This window comes from Urocitellus parryii, chromosome 4, assembly GCF_045843805.1.
Source record: "Urocitellus parryii isolate mUroPar1 chromosome 4, mUroPar1.hap1, whole genome shotgun sequence".
In the NCBI taxonomy this organism is placed as follows: domain Eukaryota; kingdom Metazoa; phylum Chordata; class Mammalia; order Rodentia; family Sciuridae; genus Urocitellus; species Urocitellus parryii.
Window position 1 is genome coordinate 149,765,736 of NC_135534.1, and position 20,075 is coordinate 149,785,810.

The following is a 20,075-nucleotide window of genomic DNA, read 5'->3' on the forward strand; positions in this document are numbered from 1 at the left end:
CTGCCATGATGTTCTGCCTCCCCTCAGGCCTAGAGTGATGGAGTTGGACATCTGTGGATTGAGATCTCTGAAACCATGAATACCAAATTAACCTTTCCTACTCTAAAATTGTTCTTGTCAGGTCTTTTGGTTATGGCAGTGAAGAAACTGACACACAGTTCAGAGTGCATTTTCTCGCCCACTTTTACAGGCCAGACAGTTTAGTTTTCAAAGTCCTTGGGTCTGCCCAGGACTTCCTACGAAGATTTATATATATTTGTTTTTTAGTTGGATACAATATCTTTATTTTATTTATTTATTTATTTTTATGTGGTGCTGAGGATCAAACCCAGGGCCTCGCACGTGCTAGGCAAGCAATCTACCACTGACCAAAACCCCAGCCCCCTACAAAGATTTAAAGAATCCTTTTCTCAAGGTCCTTTCTCTCCATTTTCCTCCTTCAACCTATAGTTAGGATTGGTAGAGAGCTGCCACTTTGCAGCTGGTCACTCAGTATAGGACAAGGATGGTCTACAGGGCCTTACTCCACAGTCTCAGCCAGACTCAGTGATCAGGGGGATGGGTATCCCCCCCCCATGGTATTTACCCAGAATAGGGAGAATAATCAAATAGACTTTTTCCTACTGAGTCACCTTTTTCCCATTCCTTTGGAATGCTCAGCTGATAAAGAAAAGTAACATCTATGCCATGTTCTAAGCCTGTTTGGTTTTTTGTATTTAAAATATAGAAAATGACATTCATATAACAAACCCTATACAGTATTGATCATTGTTTTTTTTAATTGGTTGTTCAAAACATTACAAAGCTCTTGACATATCATATTTCATACATTAGATTCAAGTGGGTTAAGTATTGATCATTGTTAACATTTAATTTCTTATGCAACTTCTATTTTTTTGTAGTGCTAGAGATCTAACCCAGGGCCTCGCATATGATAGGCAAGTACTCTGTCACTGGAATACATCCTCAGCCCTTATGCTTTATTTCTTAAAAGGACAAAATAATACAAGTGAAGTTGATGAGCTTGTCATGCTTCCCATTCCCTTCTAGAAATTATCATAACTATTTTTTTGTTTTAGATATACATGACAGTAGGGTGTATTTTGACATATACACACATGGGCTACAAACCATTATGATATTGTTCCTGTTATCGTGGTTGAACATGATATTGAGTTGCACTGGTCGTGTATTCATATATCATGACCTTATTGATGCCTTTTCAGCTTATTGTTTGCATGTACATAGATAAGGATGCATGCAGGTAGCTATAAACAATTTAACTATTATATGAAAATTTATACCAATGACATTATATGTATTCTGAACTGGCTCATTCAGCTTTACCCTTTAGTCTTCTCTTTTAATAGGTATATTTAATCTCTTACACTTAAAACATTATTTCTCATATTTAGTATTTTGAATGTTTTTTAAAACCCAGTATTTTTAAATTATGAACTTAATTTACATAAGTTTTAATCTCAGTGATTTACTCATCTGTGAATACTTTTTATTTTACTTTTTATTGGTCCTTTTTAATTATATATAACATTAAGGTTCATTTTGACAAAATTATAAAAATCCAGAATATAATTTGTTCTAATTCAGTCTCAGTACTTCCCCTTTCTTCTTCCCTCCCTCTACTGATCTGCTATTTATGGCTTAATTTTTAATACAGTGTCTTGTGGATATACATGAGATTCACTATAATATATTCATTTATGTTCATAGGAAAATTAGGTCAGATTAATTCCATTTTTCTTTCCTTATCGTATCATCTTCCCACTCCTTCAATCCCCTTGTTTCCTCCACTGATCGTTCTTCTATTTTTTAAATGCCCCCCTCCCCTAGACACATCTTATTATGAATTAGATTCCACATATCAGAGAAAATATTAAACTGACTTTGACTTCAAGAGACTGGTTTCTTTCACTTAGAATGATAGTCCCCAGTTCCATCCATTTACCAGCAAATGCTATCATGTCATTATTCTTTATGGCTGAGTAATACTCCGTTATATATATACAACACATTTTCTTTATAAATTCATCTGAAGGGCACCTAGGTTGGCTCAATAGTTTGAGCCATATGGTGGTTCCATTTCTTGTTTTTAGAGGAAACTTCATACTGCTTTCCCAGAATGGTTGCACTAATTTGCAGTCCCATCAGTATATAAGTGTACTTTTTCCCCCTATATGCTTACCAACATTTGTTACTGATATTCTTGATAACTGCCATTCTAACTAGAGATGAAATATCAATGTAGTCTTAATTTGCATCTCCCTAATTGCTAGAGATGTTGAACATTTTTTCATATATTTGTTGATCATTTGTATTTCCTTTGAGAAGTGTCTCTTTAGTTTTTTTTTTTTTTTTTGCCAATTTATTGATTGGGTTATTTGGGTTTTTTTAGTGCTAAGTTTTCTGAGTTCTTAATTAATGCCTTGAGGAACAGGTGGCAAAGATTTTCTCCCATTCTGTAGGCTCTTTCTTCATGTTTTTCAATTGTTTCCTTTGCTGTGCAGTAAAATTATACTCTAGAGCTATAGTAACAAAAACAGCATGGTACTGGCATGAAAACCAATGGAATAGAAGATAGAGACAAACCCACATGTATACAGTTATCTGATACTAGGCAAAGGTGCCAAAAACATTTACTGGAGAAAAGATAGTTTTTTTTTTTTAATGGTGCTGGCAATACAGAAATCCATATATAGAAGAATGAAATTTAACCCCTAACTCTCACCCTATGTAAAGGTCAACTCAAGAGGCTGGGGTTATGGCCCAGTGGTATCGCACTTGTGTGGCATGTGTGAGGCACTGGGTTTAGTCCTCAGCACCACATAAAAATGTTTTGTCTATTTCTTCATTTGTTTCATATTGAGCACTTTAAGATGTTTTGCACCTTGATACCTTTTGGTGACATTCTGGGAACAGGAAATTTTCTTTGTAGGTTTGAAAATGCCTTTAGATTTTACACTGGTTTTTAATAATTGGTTGGGTTTACAATTCTGTATTGCTAGCGTCTTGTATTCTGGCAGGTATTGTTGAAAAAAATGGTTGTCAATTTGTCATTTCTTTGAAGAATGTGTTTTCTAATAGCTTCTGGGTTTCACTGAAATGAAAGTGTTTAATAATTTGTGTTCCATTTAGAACTCATCATTTTTTTAAATTGAAACTATACATCTTCAGTCCTGGAAAAAATTTTTTTAAATATTGCTTCTCTCAGTTTCTTTCCAGAACTGCTAGAAATTTTTTTCAGTATTTCCTCCATAACATCTATTACATGTCACACCTCATTATTCCCCCTATGCTGTGTTCTAGCCGATTCCTTCAAGTCATTCTTTGATTAAATTTTCTCATTTGAGAAAATTGTTTTCCAGTTTTTCTGTTCTTGTTTCATACTCTTATCTCTTTTGTGAATGTTAGTCTTTCCATTATCTCTGAGCACTTAAACATACTTATTTCAAAGTCCTAATATTTCTCATTTCCAAGTTCTTAAGAGTTCTGCCATTCGTTGGTGCTTAACATTGAATTTAAAATTTATCTGTGAACTAATGTATTGTATCTGTGAGTTTATTTTCTTCAGATAGGGTTTTGTTTATTGCATGGTTATGGACACAAATGCTTCCCTTGGAGAATTTTGCTTCTTTTAGGGCCTTGCATAGTTTCCTGAAACTAAACCAGATGTTATGTTTTTGTTGAATATAACTCTTTCATTATGCAGATGGTATGAATTGACATCTTCAGTCACATGCAGTCAAGTTTCTTGCCGGGTGACTTTGTTTAAACCCATGGCCTGAGATGGGAAATTTGTTTTCTGCTATTAACCTGATTAGAGCATATGGATATTTTGGTCCCTTTATTGGAACAGGGCTTTCCCAATTCTAAATGTGCCCATTTCTCCTCCTTCATATTCACTATGACTACAGTCTCAGTCCCTAACATTCAATCATTGAACCTCCTGATTACTAAGGTAATATCTAGTCCTGGTACCTCCGCAGGCCACATTTAAAGTTATGTGGGTTCTCTCTCCAATTCTGCCACCTCAAAATTTCCTTTTCTTCCTTTAGAACTTGTGTTTTTAAATAAGAATATTTTGTCAGTATGTTTCATGTCTTAGGAGCAAAGATGAATATTCCCCACATCCATTCAGTCTGTCTCTAAAAAAGAAGAGTTAATTGATATTTTTAACTTACCATTCATACTCTCCTACGAGGTAAATGGCATTATCTCCATTCTACAGGCAAGGAAGAGGTTATGCCCTAAGTCAAAGCTATCCAATTTGGGTCTAGAATTTAAACTCAGGGATATTACTCTCCACTAAAGTATTTGACAAACAAGTTGGATACTCTTCCAAAGAAAAATAATGTGCAATCTGACTAAACTGCATATAAAAATACCTGAGAATCATTATTGTAATTTATTTTAGACACTTCTCATTTTCAAACCATAATCCCTAAGTGCAATTAACTTCTGGGAAATAATGAAACCGTTTAGGGACCTTTGTTCAATTTTTTGGCAATTCCCATAACTGCCTCATGCTCAATAGCATTAAACTTCAGATTGACAGTACTTCTTTGGCTGATGCCATCACAGGCTAAAGCCTATCTTGATAAAATAGAGAAATAGCATTGCCAGCTAGCCTTACACTTATACCTTCCAAAATGGTTGGTACCACATTCTGTACTCACTGATGTGTTATTGGTAAATCTGTTTACCAACTGTCTCCTTCCATGGAAATATTTTTCTCATTGTCTTTTGAAATGTATCTGAAGCAGCTTCTTTTGACCACTAAAAACAGATTTTTTTTTAAATTTGGGGGATCTTTAATATTGTGGGTAGTTCATATTGGACAAAACATCTTGAATACAAATAAGTCAACTTTTTTCTGTTCCTTCCTTATGCCTTTAAGAAAGAATGCTTGCATCTAGTTCTTTGGCTGCTTGGTCTACTGTAGTGAGTAGCAGTTTTGGATCAAGCTCTCAATGGTAACAGCATTAGGGGAAAATCTGCATTTTTTTTTTTTTTTTAAGATGGACTGACCTCATCCCAGTGCCTTTGGATTCCATCCTGTTTTCTGGAAGTTTATGACTTTGGCTGTTATTTAAAGCACTTAAGACTTTCTGAGTCTACCAAGTTTTTAGCTTTGTTTTTTCAAATGATCTTCAATAACACTTTTATTTAAAAAAATTTAAAATGCCGTATCCAAGTATGCACATATTTTTCAATGTAGCAAACAGATCACAACCACAGTAAAATTACTATTGCATCAGTTTTTGAAAGCCCTAGATCTCTTAGAGCACCTAGGAAGTTGTTTCCTTTCATGCATTTCTGTTAAAAAAAAAATGTAATTTTTTGTTTCAAACCCATAGATCCTATTGAATGCAAAAGAAATTATACACAACCTCCAACTCACATTTTTTAAAAAATATTTTTAGTTGTAGATGAACACAAAACCTTTATTTATTTTTTTTTTTTTAAAGAGAGTGAGAGAGGGGAGAAAGAGAGAATTTTTTAAATATTCACTTCTTAGTTCTCGGCGGACACAACATCTTCGTTGGTATGTGGTGCTAAGGATCGAACCCGGGCCGCACGCATGCCAGGCGAGCGCGCTACCGCTTGAGCCACATCCCCAGCCCAAAACCTTTATTTTGATTGTTTATAGTTTTTTTTTTTAATGTAGTGCTGGGGATTGAACCCAGTGCCACATGTGTGCTAGGCAAATGCTCTACCACTGAGCCACAATCCCAGCCCTCCAACTTGCATTTTAGAAGTTAGTTTGTAAGAGAAATGAAAGTATTTCTTGGTCTTTGACTTGATGCAGGTGGGAAATGAAATGATCTTGTCTGTATGAATTTGTATAAATATTCCCCATTGGAACAATGATATAGAGAAAAGGGGTTGGTTACCTGGTTAGCCTATCAAAGTCTATTAAAACATAATTGAATAGCACTTTTTTTTTGTAAAAAACCTTTGTCAATTCTAGGTACCAGAGACTACCCATCCCAAACTGACTACATTTTTTTAAACAAATGTTGGTATGGGTGACCTGACAGAATTAGAACTTCTAAAAATTAGGAAATTAGGGGGCTTGGGGTCAGGCTCAGTGGTAGAGTGCTCGTCTAGCACATGCGAGGCCCTGGGTTCGATCCTTAGCACCACATACAAATAAATAAAATAAAGGTTTAAAAAAAAAGAAAGAAGAAATATATCTAAAAAAAAATTAGGAAATTATCCCTATCCCCAGGAGATTATATGTTTGAGAGGTAAGGAGTGGAAGTGGAGAAAAGCTTCAGGTGAAAGGTACAACATGTCTGAAGGTTGAGAAACTCGTTTGGCAAACTATGATAATGGCCAGGAAATTTAGAACCAGAAGTACTAAAGGAGTAAGAGAGAGGAAGATGATGTACTCAGTGCCCCAACAGATGGGAATTACACATTATGAACAGAAGAAAAGGGTTGGGATTGTGGCTCAGTGGCAGAGTGCTTGCATCGCATATGTGAAGCTCTGGGCTCAATTCTCAGTGCTGCATATTAAAAAAAAAGTCTGAAGAGAAAGAAAGGGAAAAAAGATGCCACAGTAAGAAAATCAATCATTGACACCCACAAATACGCTCAACATTAATCATACCTCCTACATTTACAGTAATGAACAAACAGATCCTCCATGCTGAAACATGCAAAGTGAACAGGAATCACGCAAAAGTGGCTGAGGAGAGTGCTCCAAGTAGAAGATGTCATATGAGCCAGGACCCAAGGTGGGAAAGAGTGGCACAACCATTAAGTAAATATGTGAGTGATTTAATAATGAAGGACATATGGTTCACTTTGATACCCTTAACTACCAGCATTTGCCTCTGATACATTCTAGAGGCATGACCAGTTGGATGGCCAGTTGTGGAAAAAACTTTGACCCTCAACTACAAATACTTTGACAAAATAGAAAAGAACCACTCTTTGCTTCAATTATTTATTTTCATTTACTGGTACTTCCTGAGAAGGAGCTGCTGCATGCCCTGATGGCTAACCTGTATTGAGAAAACAGTTTTCTGCTCAGGAAGGGCAAAGGTTCCAAGTTTGCAGTCACCATAACAGTGTCATATCCTGTTTGGGCTGACAAGCGCTAGAGCTGGTCAGCCTAGGCCACACCAGCTTATGTCCAAGAACATCTCTCCATACCTCCCTTAGGTAAAAGTGGAAAAGTTTTCAAATGAGATATTTCAAACACTTCACCTAGAATTGTAACTGAGATGTAATTAAATATTAATTACCATATAAAAAAGAAACCATGGAACCTATTGTTTCTTGACTACTTTGTTAGGCTAACATTGTTTTACAAACTTTTTAAGTGTGGCCTACTTGGAGAGAATTCAATAGGGCACTCAGACCTTTTGTCCAGATCATTAGTGATACTGAGTAGTTGTTGGAGTAACCAGAGGAGGAACCAAGAAATCGGTGTTAGAGCAAGTACTTGATAATTATCAAGAGCACCTCAAATATTTGCTTTTTGGGGGAGAAAGTCATGGCAGGCATGCTAGTTGCCTACCCAAAACCTATTCCCCTTTCCTTTCACAAACTGCTGATTTTGTCTGGGGTAGTAGGGTGCCCAGGTAAAAGACCTCCCCTTAGTCCCTTGTAGTTAGGAGTGGTGATCTGAAACAATGCTGACCGGTTAAAAGTAAGGAGTTCCTAGATGGAACTTCTTGAAAAGCACTTCAAAAGAGACAAAACTTCGATAGAACGTGCCTTTTGCTCTTTCCCCTCATTCCTATCTTAAAGGGCTATGTGATACCTGGATGTGCAGTAATCATTTTGAAATGTAAAGGCAGGCAGAACAGCAAGACTGACAGAACATCAGCCCTTGGCTGGTTAGCTCTGGACTTAAAAATTTAAATTGAAATTCTGTACTTGAGTTTTAGTTACATGCATCCCAACACAATTCTAAAGGGCCAAAGTAACCTTCAATGGTGATCAGGACAAGCAAGGTTTCTTTAGCCAAAGGCAAAACAGATAATATAACTATGGCTGTTGGGTTGAGTACTCTTGTTACACTTAAGTTCCCGCTGAATCTGCAGTGTGATGGGGTAAAATTATAAAATGGAGGGCATTCTTCAAATTGAATTGTTTATTAGAATACTAATAAATGCAGATAAAAAAAACCCAGACAGAAAATGAACACACTTAAATGCTATTACAGATTAGGCAAATTAGTCAGGAAAAAAGTTCTTCAGTGGATATAAAATGTAAACATTTGCCCTGGGATTTCCCACAGATGGCATAGTCCATGAGGACTTATTTGGAACAAAAATGTGACTATTGAATTTCCAGTAAAGCCTCTAACTTCTGCAAACTTGCCACATTGAAAAAGTTCCTAGCACAAATTTTTCTATGCAAAAAAATAAATGGCTTCCAATCAACTGGATACAGAATATTGAAGCAAAAAAACCAGACTTCCAACAGTCAGCTGCCACTCACTATGCTAACTGTATTTACATTAACCTTGAGAGAGATTACAAAAATATAAAGTACATAAAACCCTTACTTGAGCCTGGGTGGGAGATGAAATATTTATTGCTTATCAAATGCTCCAGGGAGAGACATCAACTTGGTAGCAGGGAGAGAATATTAAGAAGAAGCTCTCTTCTGTTCAGAAAATGGGGACTCATAAACTTCCATGGGTGGGCAGGTACAGAACAGATGCTGATCTCCATATATGTCATCAATCCGGGCAATGGTTGGCCAGAATTTGTTCTCTGGTTTCACAAAGGGCTGGAAAGGACAAAAGATGAAAATACTAGAGGTGCAAAGATATTCCCACAGCCCAAAATACTATTAGCCCAACAAGTACTAAAAGCTATTCTGTCAAAAACAACAACAACAAACATCCAGTGCAGTGGTGCACACCTATAATCCCAGGAACTCAGGAGGCTAAGACAGGAGGATCACAAATTCAAGGTCAGCCTCAACAACTTAGCAAGGCCCTATGCAACTTAGAGAGGCCCCACCTCAAAATACAACATAAAAAGGGCTGGTATGTTGCTCTCTAGGTCCAATCCCCAGTACCCCTCCAAAAACTTCAACTTTTGCCTTAGAAGTGGTATATCCTGTAATCCCACAACTTGAGGCTGAGGCAAGAGATTAGCAAGCCAGCCTCAGAACATAGCAAAAACCTGTCTGGGACTGGGGCTGTAGCTCAGTGGTAGGATGCCCCTTGGATTCAATCCCCGGTAATGCATTAAAAAAAAAAAAAAATTCCAACATTTGAGCCTTGTCTCTATGTTACTCCCAAAAGACTACAGAGTACCTTTTTCATAAAATCTGTAAGAAGACAGAGTGCACTTGGGTCCATTTTTTGTTGAATGGCAGTAGAAAACATGTTAATCACAGAGATCCCCTAATATTCAGCTTTCTTCCTGTACCTCTGTTACTGTGGGTTCCAAACCTGTGGTGAATGTCCTGCTTCTGACCTCAGGCACTGAAAGCCAGGGCCTTTGCCCTGTGTTCATCACGACCCACCTATCACAAGGTGTGCCATATAGGGTTTCTCTAATGAGGCTGTAGGAAAGGGATCCTTCAGGAGATGTGGCTTAGGAAAGTAAACACCAACGCAATTGCCACATTCAGCTTCAGAGGAGAACTTACAAGTGGGAATGCCGCCACCTCTCTGGAATATGGACGATCCCAGTGGGAGGATGTAACACAGGTCAAGGAGTGTGGAGACATCTGAGAGAGACAAGGATGACAGTCAGCAGTGCACTGCCTTCTGCTCTACGCCACAGTCATCGAGCTTCTCCTGGAAGCCCAGAGAGGAGTTGTCTTTCAATTTGGGGGATAGGAAATTTTTTGATGAGATATTTCAATTATTAGAAGGGTAGGTAATAATAAGCATATCTACCACCCAGCAAGGTGACATGAACATTTTTTCATACTTGCTTCACCTTTTAAACTAAGACATTACATAGTTAAAGCTGTAACTCCCCTCTGCAACTCATTGCTTGCTCTCCTCGTCAGTGATAATCACTGTCCTGAATGTAGTGCTTATCAGTCTCATGTTTTTAACATGGACTACACATTAATAAACAGCATATAACACAATTTGGCTCATTTTTAAACTTATCAATCTTTGAGAACCATTCTCTATCTGTTTCTGTCTCAGTATCATGATCTTTGAGATATCTATTGCCATTTTTAAAAATAGCCTAAATCCTGGAAAAATCAATATCTGGGGAGAAAAAAGAAATGACAGTAAAAATATATTCCTCACATTTAGCAAGGGCCTGCCTTCTCTTAGGCAGTGGCCCCTACATGCCAACTTGCTTTAGTTCCTTGTTTTCCACCTTAGAGCCACGGAGACACAACCATAGCCTTCATGGTATGTTCCATTCATGGTTCTCCAGCCCAATGTCTGGACCTAACCAAAACTTAAGACCCTAACCAGATATAAAATTAACATGCTATAGAAGAGGTAGGGTAATGCCTAACAAACTTTTCTCCAATATGGCTCGTATACACTGTAAAACATCCAGGGCAAGATCAAATGTTCTCAGAGGCCACTGTTCCAATACAAGAATTTGTGTTTATACAGTTAGAATTTATGCACTTACTTCTGATTTATGCCATCATCTCACTACAATGCATGAGAGACTTAGAAGGATAAGAATGCTTCAAGTCCTTCAGTATCCACTGCCTCCTTTGGCAATCAGTTGGGTACATGTAGGTATGTAGCTCCCACCCCAACATTATATCCGAGGAATCAGTTTGCTCAAGAAATGGAGTACACCTTCTCAGAAGAATTATCTTATTCTAGGCAAGACTAACTTCAGATGAGAGTTCAGTAGTTGCCAGCAGACTGTCCAGACACCATTTCCTACTCTATGGGACATCTGAATAAAGTATCAGCGCTAACGCACCTTTAATGGATTGACCCTAGGGTCGATGCGGCCCTCTTCAATGTCAGCAATTTCCTGCCGAATGTTGATCATGGCATCACAGAATCTGTCCAGCTCTGCCTTGTCTTCTGACTCAGTGGGCTCAACCATGAGGGTTCCTGCCACAGGCCAGGACATGGTGGGGGCATGAAATCCTGAAAAGGGAGATAGAAGAACTTGCCTCACTTACTTTGGCCTCCCCTTATAATTTACCCAAAGGAAATCATCAAATAAATGTGTGCATACATACATGCATCTCTACATGTATACACATACATACTGCACATATACATGGGTACACACACACACATATATACATGGAAATTCATCTTAGCACAGTTATTCAAAGAAAAACTTAGGATATAAGCTAATTTCCAGCAATAGGAATTGGCTAAATAAATTTTACAGGACACCCATACAATAACTGTAAAGCATTCAAAAATATATAAATTCATATTTGTTAAATTGGGTAAAACTTCAAAATTAGGTGTGAAAAAAAAAAGTTACTTATTACCCCACTTTGGTAAAATGACAACAAAAAAGACAAATACTAATGTTAACAGAGGTTATCACCAGGTTTCATTTTGTGTTTTAGGCTCTTTGAGACTGTGGATATAGCTCTGTAGTAGAGCATGTGCTGAGCATTCACAAGGCCATGGATTATCCCCAGCATGCACATACACACGCGCACATCCCCCTTCCCCCCCAAAAAAAAACACCTTTCTGCAATGATCATACCTTACTTACAATTAAGAGAAATAAAAATATAGCCTATACAAATTTAAGTTACATATTGTCCCCATTTTTATAAGTGAGGAAACTGAGACTTGGTCAGTACAGGGAAAGCATGAATGCAGCATGAGGTGTTTCTGTTTCCAAAAGGTTTTTATACGTAAGATGAATCAATAATATTAACAAAAGATTTCCTGAACAAAAGCAAACAACATTTTTACATTTTTCTGTGGAAAAAAATAATAAAAAATTTTGAAGGTGGTGCTGGGGAATGGAACCCAGAGCCATGTGCATGCTACCTGTGCACTCCTCCACTGAGCTACATTCTCAGCCCCTCTGTGAGAATTTTAAAAGACAAAGAGTAACTCCAAGGCTGATTAACACCTGTCAACTAATCTTGCCCCAGAGTTCAGTGGATCCCCAATTCTGGCATTCGTTAATGATGTGGAATGTTATAGTAATGTCTGCATATCTTAAAGATTTATGTTCCCAACATTTTATTATAAAAATTTTCAAACATACAGATAATTTGAAAGCACTGTAGGTGAGTACCCAAATACCTATCACCTGGATTCTATAATGTTTGCTTTATCACATTCATCCAGCTTATTTTTGATGCATTGCAATCATCAGTATACTTAGCTCTCTAATATTTCAATATGCATTTCATTAACTAGAATTCAATATTTAGTCACACATTTTTGAGAAAATCTTCAATAAAATGCACAATCTTAACTGTACCTTTAATGAGTTTTAACAAATGCATACACTTGTGTCACCCAGCTAATAAAGGACTATTTATTTTTTAATAATAATCTGATTCATTGAAGTCTACCCTCAATTTACTGTGTGAGCAAATTCAGTCCAACATTTTTAGTGGTCTCCATATCTGGAACTGGCAGAGATGTTTTCGGAGGACATTTCTGGATCTAGACCTTGGTTCAGGAAGTCCAGGGTAGGAGCTGAATCTTAGATTCTGAAAATGAATCTGATAATTAGTTTGGCCTAAGACAGTATAGCCCAAACTTGTCTGAAAAGAGACAGTGGGCACTTGTAAAATATATAGATTAAATCCAGATTCAGTGTTTATGGCTAAGATCAGAACCTGTGTTATTAATTTCATTTTCCAACTCAAAATTTTTTTTTTTTTTTTTTGGTGGGGAAGGGCAATACCAAGGATTGAACTCAGGGGCACTTGACCACTGAGCCACATCCCCAGCCCTATTTTGTATTTTATTTAGAGACAGGGTCTCACTGAGTTGCTTAACACCTCACTTTGCTAAGGCTGGCTTCGTACTCTTGATCCTCCTGCCTCAGCCTCCTGGCCACTGGGATTACAGGCATATGCCACTGCACCTAGCTCCAACTCATTTTTTTTCCCCAACTCTCATTTATTAACACATGTGCTGAGTGCTGAGGAACCTGAGCTTTGGACAAGTATGGAAATTCTATCAAACATCAAAATAGTATCCAAGTTGGAAGAGAAAATATGACTTGGACACAGTGACTTGTGACATCAGTTGCTACCTCTCAGACTTTTCTCTGTTGATGTGGTGTAATTAGGTGTGGGATGTAAACAATGCATGCAAGAATTGAAAATCTTCATCTCAACTGGCTATTACTCAACCCATGGCTGGGTGAATGAATCAGAGGAACAGAGTTCTACTATCAGGTAATGGGAGATACAGTTGCTAATCCCTGGCTGGGTGAGTGAATCAGAGGAACAGAGTTCTACTATCAGGTAATGGGAGATACAGTTGCTAATTTTATTGATAACAGCTTTCTTTGGTTTTTCCATCTATTATCAGTGTAATTCTACATAATATCATTCGAGAGGAGTTAATCATACATGCAGGACTCCCATTATGATGTAATAGCAAAACTACTAAAATTTTCACATTCCTTCTTAAAACAAGACATTAAAATTCAGACGCTCTTCACATCCCTCCAAAGGCAAAGTTCTCCCCACCTTAGCCTTTCTGTGAGTTGAAGGATCCTTGATATTATTCATAGTGTCACTAAGAAAATGTAATTATAATGAGGATGTGGCGAATAAGGGATCCATGCTTCTCAAAATACTTTGGAGAAAGCTGAGTTTTTGTGAAAAGCATATCACCTATTTCTTCATTTCCAGAAGCAGCTGCAACAGCTATGCCTTGGCCACAGTGGTTGTGTAACTCCAGAGCTATGTGTCTCTTAACACTTCTATAGGTCACCTGCTCTGCTTCCTTCCCTGTTCCACCAGCTTACCTTTTCATGGACCCCGTATTTAATAGGAATGGGAGAGAAGTAGGAATTTATAAGAAATAATAATCCTTTTCTTTGGGATTTGAAAATCTAACTATCATGACTCCCTTTCTTGGCTCTGATGCATCCAAGAGGCATGTTTTAATGTCTTTCAAAGGGCAGGAGTGCAGCAATAGAAGAAAATTTTTTCATTATTAAAGGTTGCCAATAACCCTAAACTCCCCATTTATCCCATGAATAAGGATACTGTGGTGCCTGAACATTCCATTTGTGCTTTGAGGAACTGGTCTATAGCCAGAAGGGACATCTGCATGAATGTCAGAAGCTACTTAGCCTAAGTCCACTTACCATAATCTTGAAGCCTCTTGGCCACATCCACAGCATCAATATTTGCTGACTTTTTGAAGGGTCTTGTGTCCAAAATAAACTCATGAGCCACAAAACCTGTTCAGGGGAAAAAAAAAAATTGTTTCACTTCAAGATTAGCATCAGCTTGTTTTGCCCAAACAAATAATTTAGCTCTTTCTGCATATTAATGAGGACCAAGAAGCTATGAGCACTTGGTAAGTTTATAGCTGGCAATGAAGAATTCATTGACTTTAATTACATGTGTGTCTGATTTTATTTTACTACCCACCCATGAGCCTGATCACAGCTGATGGGAAGTGGGAGGCATTACTGGAACATTCAGCAGGAGGTATAAGGAGATGAGATTATTTCTACTCTGAGGACCTAAAATCTACTTGCAATAGTTAAATATAACATTGTAGTCCTGATCCTTTTAAACAAAATATTTCTAGAGCCAAAGATCCACACAGACTTTTTTTTTTTAGCAACTTTACCCTCAACATGGACTAACAGTTTCTTCTGGATGTGTGTAAATATATATTAAATATATGCCCATAGGACACATACAGGATTTTATATAATTCTTCAAAAGAGCTTTGGTGTTAGCATGCAGACTGAGAATTAGAGATAGGTCCTATCAAGCAGTACACTGAAGTGGCAAGGAAGCAGGGAGGTATAGTCCCCATGGGGCAGTTCACTTTGTTCTAATTTGAACGCAGATGAGCTTCTGACCACCCCTCCATTGTCAATAAATAAATAAATAAATAAATAAATAAACAGTGAGTCTACGGCGCCAGGCCAGTGGTACATGCCTATAATCCCAGCAGCTGAGTCTGAGGCAAAGAGGATCACAAGTTCAAAACCAGCCTCAGCAAAAACTAGGGGCTAAGCAACTCAGTGAAATCCTGTCTCTAAATAAAATACAAAATAGGGCTGGGGATGTGGCTCAATGGTTGAATTCCCCTGAGTCCAATACCCAGTACAAAAAAAAAAAAAAAAAAGGTGAGTTAATACTTGAAAACAGAAATTTCTGGGGGCTTCCCAAATTCTACAGTCCACCAACTGATGAGTTCTCTTAAGAGAAATTTCTAATCTCTATTATGAGACAATAATGTATCCAACTTGCTTTCCTGACTCTCAGGAAATAAAGAAATAGTGAGTCCACTTATGAGCAGAACAGACAAAACTTCCCAAGCCTGTCAAGAATAGCTCCAGTCACTAACAACCCCTGCAGATGGTCTGTGAACTGCTCTGAAGAAACACCAAAGAATTGGTTTTGTTTGGGTGGGGAAAGTATGAGAACCCAAGGCACTGAATATACTAAAACTGTTTGTTTTTAAAATACACTTTCTAACAACAGTGAATTGGTCAAGAATGTGATTCAAAAACAGAAAGTTCTATTCATGAGTAGTAGTAAACTTGAGGGGAGGAGGGGTACCAAAAAGCAATAGCCAGGAGAATGCTCAAGGAGAACACCATGAGAATACTTAAGACTATTACTTACAACTATTAATTTCAGTGCCCTGCTATACTATCCTACCTTTAGAGTCCAGTGTCAGCCTTTGCCCTTTCTTTGAACCTCTGGCGCCACTAGGTCATTAAACTATGGCAATGACAGAAAAAAGAAGGCTGATGGAAGCTCACTGCTGTGAAGGACATGCAGACAGCAGGAAGGCAGTGATGCACATCACGGGGAGAGGAATCACTTGTTGGCAGGAGAGGAGAGTCTTCCAAGCAAGGGTTCTGTAAAAGCTGAAAGCCCAACCTAGCAAAGGCTAATACCAAGACTTCATCTGCTGAGGGCCCACCACAGCCAAGTGGTTTGGGAAGAGCTCCATTTTTAAAATGAGGTTCAGATGTTATTGTCTAAATCCATATTCTATTACATTCAAATGGAAACTTGTGGAACATCAGCATGTCTATCTCTACTTGAGCCCCAAAAAGGATGAAATTTAAACTTGGCAGCCATCAGAGACCAGATACCAAGATATTCATCTTTGCAACTTTTAGGAGAAAGATAAACTTCCTATGGCATTTTGTTGAGTCAGGACAATCTGAAGTAGAAACTGTATAAAATGATTAGTGCAAGTTTTCATTTTCACCAAGTAGCTATTTTTAGCTATGCCTAATTAACTATAGCTTAAGACAAAGGAAAATGAAAGAGATAAGAAAAGTGGATGATGGAAAAGCAAAAGAAAAGTGACTTAGTTCTGTTGGTACCACCTCCCCTCCTGCCGATTATCTTGGGAGGCTGAAAACAAAGGAATATACTGTGGGAAAATAGGGCTTCCATAAAGCCTTTCTTTCTCTCTCTCTCTCTTTTTTTTTATATTTGTGTTTTAGTTGTAGTTGGACACAATGCCTTTATTTTATTTATTTATTTTTATGTGGTGCTGAGGATTGAACCCAGGGCCTCACACAGGCTAGGCGAGCGACCACTCTACCGCTGAGCCAAAACCTCAGCCCCCAAAAGCCTTTCTTAAGGGCAGCAACTGAACTTTGCTTATCCCATGACCTCAGAGAAACTGCCTAGGAGTCAATCATGGTGACACACATTTGTAATCTTAAGGTCTTAGGAAGCTCAGGCAAGAGAATCACAAGTTTGAGACCAATATCAGCAACTCAGCAAGGCCTGAGCAGTTTAGACCATCTTGAAATTTTAAAAATAACGGGGGGGGGGGGGGGGGGGGGCTTTGGGCATGTAGCTCAGTTGTAAAGCACCCCAGGGTTCAATTCCCAGTAACCCCCTTCCCTAAAATAAGAGGTCACCTAGGAATATTGGAGCTGATTAGGCAATTATTTTATAAAGCTTGGGTGGGATTATGCTTAGTGAAGCTAGCCAATCCCTAAAAAACAAATACCAAATGTCTTCTTTGATATAATGAGAGCAACTATGAACAGAGCAGGGAGGAAGAGCAGGAAGAAAAGATTAACATTAAAAATAAAAAATAAAAGAAAAAAAAAAAAAGAAAGAAAAGATTAACATTAAACAGAGTCATGAGATGGGAGGGAAAGGGAGAGAAAAGGGAAATTGCATGGAAATGGAGGGAGACCCTCATTGTTATACAAAATTACATATAAGAGGTTGTGAGGGAAATGGGAAAATAAACAAGGAGAGAAATGAATTACATTAGATGGGGTAGAGAGAGAAGACGGGAGGGAAGGGGAGGGGGTAGTAGGAGATAGGAAAGGTAGCAGAATACAACAGTTACTAATAGGGCATTGTGTAAAATTGTGGATGTGTAACCGACGTGATTCTGCAATCTGCATTTGGGGTAAAAATTGGGAGTTCATAACCCACTTCAATCTAATGTATGAAATATGATATGTTAAGAGCTTTGTAATGTTGTGAACAACCAATAAAAAAAAAACCAAAATGAAAAAAAAAATGAGCACAACTGTCTTTCAGGCTGATGGCATAAACACGTTGAGATGAATTAGTCCAAGTCATTATAAGCAGGGACTTGCTTATCTCCAGGGGTTTAGCTCTGAGGACTTCCAATTCACTCTCAAATGGTTTATAGTACCTGTTGTTAGTTTATAGTGTTGATGTCATTATAATGAGATTGTTGTCTATGTTTTGTGTGATAAATCAAAGAAACTCTGATGGTATCCTTAAGAACTAAAGTTTTTGGGCAGGTGGAACTGAAATAAATATGTAAATTCAACAAATTTAAATAAAAATTCTGTAATTCTACTTGCAAAAAAAAAAAAAAAGCTTGGGTGGGCAATCAAAGCTCCTTCAAGCTCTTCAGTGGTAATTCAGGAATCATCATGAATAGAATCTAAATTTGGCTATTTCCCTGAAAATGCAATCAGGTACACTAGACCCCTGGTCTCAGCAAGGTCACTTTGGACTGGGGATATAAGAGCCTAGGCCCTAATACAAAGCAGGGGCCACCTGGACAGGAATTTGCAAGTAGAGTTAGGTTTGTCAAGGGTAAAAGGCAGATAGGCATATAAGAAACTAAAATAATAAATCACTGGTATACTAATAAAGTTATTTCCTGCTGATGGGAACTCCATTCAGCTCACACAGGGAGCTGAGGACTTCCCATAAGATCAAAAACCTGCAAAGTTTCTAAAATGCTTCCTTTAAAAATGTATCATCTTCCCTGAGGCGATTCCTTTCTTTTCTCATCCTAGCAGAATACATACTACTGCTCCTCCAGCCCCACCCCCACCCATGCTTGCCTGTTACTTCCTTGTTTCAAAAAATCACAAGCAGTTTAGCTGGTATTCAAATCTCGCAAAGAAACAGCTCGTATAAAGGCAAGCCTGGAGTTGATTAAAATGATTGCCTCATAGTCAGACACAATTCCAAAGTCTTCGGTTGAGCTGGTAAACATGATTAAGACGAATGGCAGGCTTCTAATACTGCCATTAGACATTTTAGAATACAGTGTGTTTATTGGGAACATTCCTATTTGGCACCCAGAGGATGGACAGTGGTGATTGTTTTTAGGACCTAAAATACTAAGCCTCAAACTGTGTATTGAATGTGTTTACCAGACCAAATATGAGACAATCTTTGGTTTCACGAACTTTGGGATTGGATAATAAAGTCTGTACCAATCTATTTCTTTTTTTTTTTTTAGAGAGAGAGAGAGAGAATTTATTTATTTTAGTTTTTTTCCTATTTCTGCTTGGAATGAGAAATATTATTTGTTATTTAATTCTGGAGTAAAATGTCAAAACAAATGGAAATTTCATCTATCTTTTTATACCACAAATCCCCCAGGACAGTGAGTGAGTTGGTGAGGGTGGTGAAGGGGTGTGGCCAGTCCCTATGGTAAAGCTGTCATTTAAATGCTAAGCACATGGCTGTAATGGTCCCTCTCCCGCTGGGTGCCAACCACCCCACACAGTTTAAATCACATTCATTCTTTTTTGTTTTTAATTTTGATTTGTTATATGTGACAACAGAATGCATTACAATTCATATTACACATATAGAGCACAATTTTTCCTATCTCTGGTTGCATACAAAGTAGAGTCATGTCTTCTTACATGTACTTAGGGTAATGTTGACCATCGCATTTCACCATCTTTCCTACCCCTATGCCCCCCTCCCTTCCCCTCCATCCTCTCCCATCCCTCCCCTTTTCCCCTTTGCCCTATCTAGAGTTCATTTAATCCTCCCACCCACCCCATAGCATATTATGGATCAGCATCCTTAAATCAGAGAAATCATTCGGCATTTGGTTTTTTGGGATTGGCTAATATCTCTTAGCATTATATTCTCTAGCTTCATCATTTACCTGCAAATGCCATATTTTGTTCTCTTTTTTTGCTGAGTAATATTCCATTGTGTATATATACGACATTTTCTTTATCCATTAATCTACTGAAGGGCATCTAGGTTGGTTCCACAGTTTAGCTATTGTGAATTGTGCTGCTATAAACATTGATGTGGCTGTGTCCCTGTAGTATGCTGTTTGTTTGTTTTTTTAATATTTATTTCATTGTAGATGAACACACAGTATCTTAATTTATTTTTATGTGGTGCTGGGGAATGAACCCAGTGCCTCACACATGCAAGGCAAGCACTTTACCACTGAGCTACAGCCTCAGCTTCTGTAGCATGCTGTTTTTAAGCCCTTTGGGTATAAGCCAAGGAGTGGGTTAGCTGGGTCAAATGGTGGTTCCATTTCCAGTTTCCAAGGATTTTCCATATAGCTTCCATATTGGCTGTACCAATTTGCAGTCCCATAAGCAATGTATGAGTGTTCCTTTTTTTCCACATCCTCCCCAACACTTATTGTTGTTTGTATTGTTAATAGCGGCCATTATGACTGGAGTGAGATGAAATCTTAG

General features: G+C 37.9%; 1 protein-coding gene across 1 annotated transcript in view; it reads right to left on the reverse strand.

Annotated features, from left to right (window-relative positions):
• Positions 1-8,168: 8,168 nt before the first annotated feature.
• Positions 8,169-20,075, reverse strand: part of Gldc (glycine decarboxylase) — an 88,801-nt gene continuing 76,894 nt past the window's right edge. The window contains exons 22-25 of the mRNA XM_026391489.2: positions 14,259-14,354; positions 10,914-11,086; positions 9,646-9,726; positions 8,169-8,772 (exon numbers count right to left, since the gene is read on the reverse strand). Coding sequence (XP_026247274.1) covers positions 8,629-8,772; positions 9,646-9,726; positions 10,914-11,086; positions 14,259-14,354 — 494 coding nt within the window. The 3' untranslated portion in view covers positions 8,169-8,628. The remainder of the gene's footprint in view (positions 8,773-9,645; positions 9,727-10,913; positions 11,087-14,258; positions 14,355-20,075) is intronic.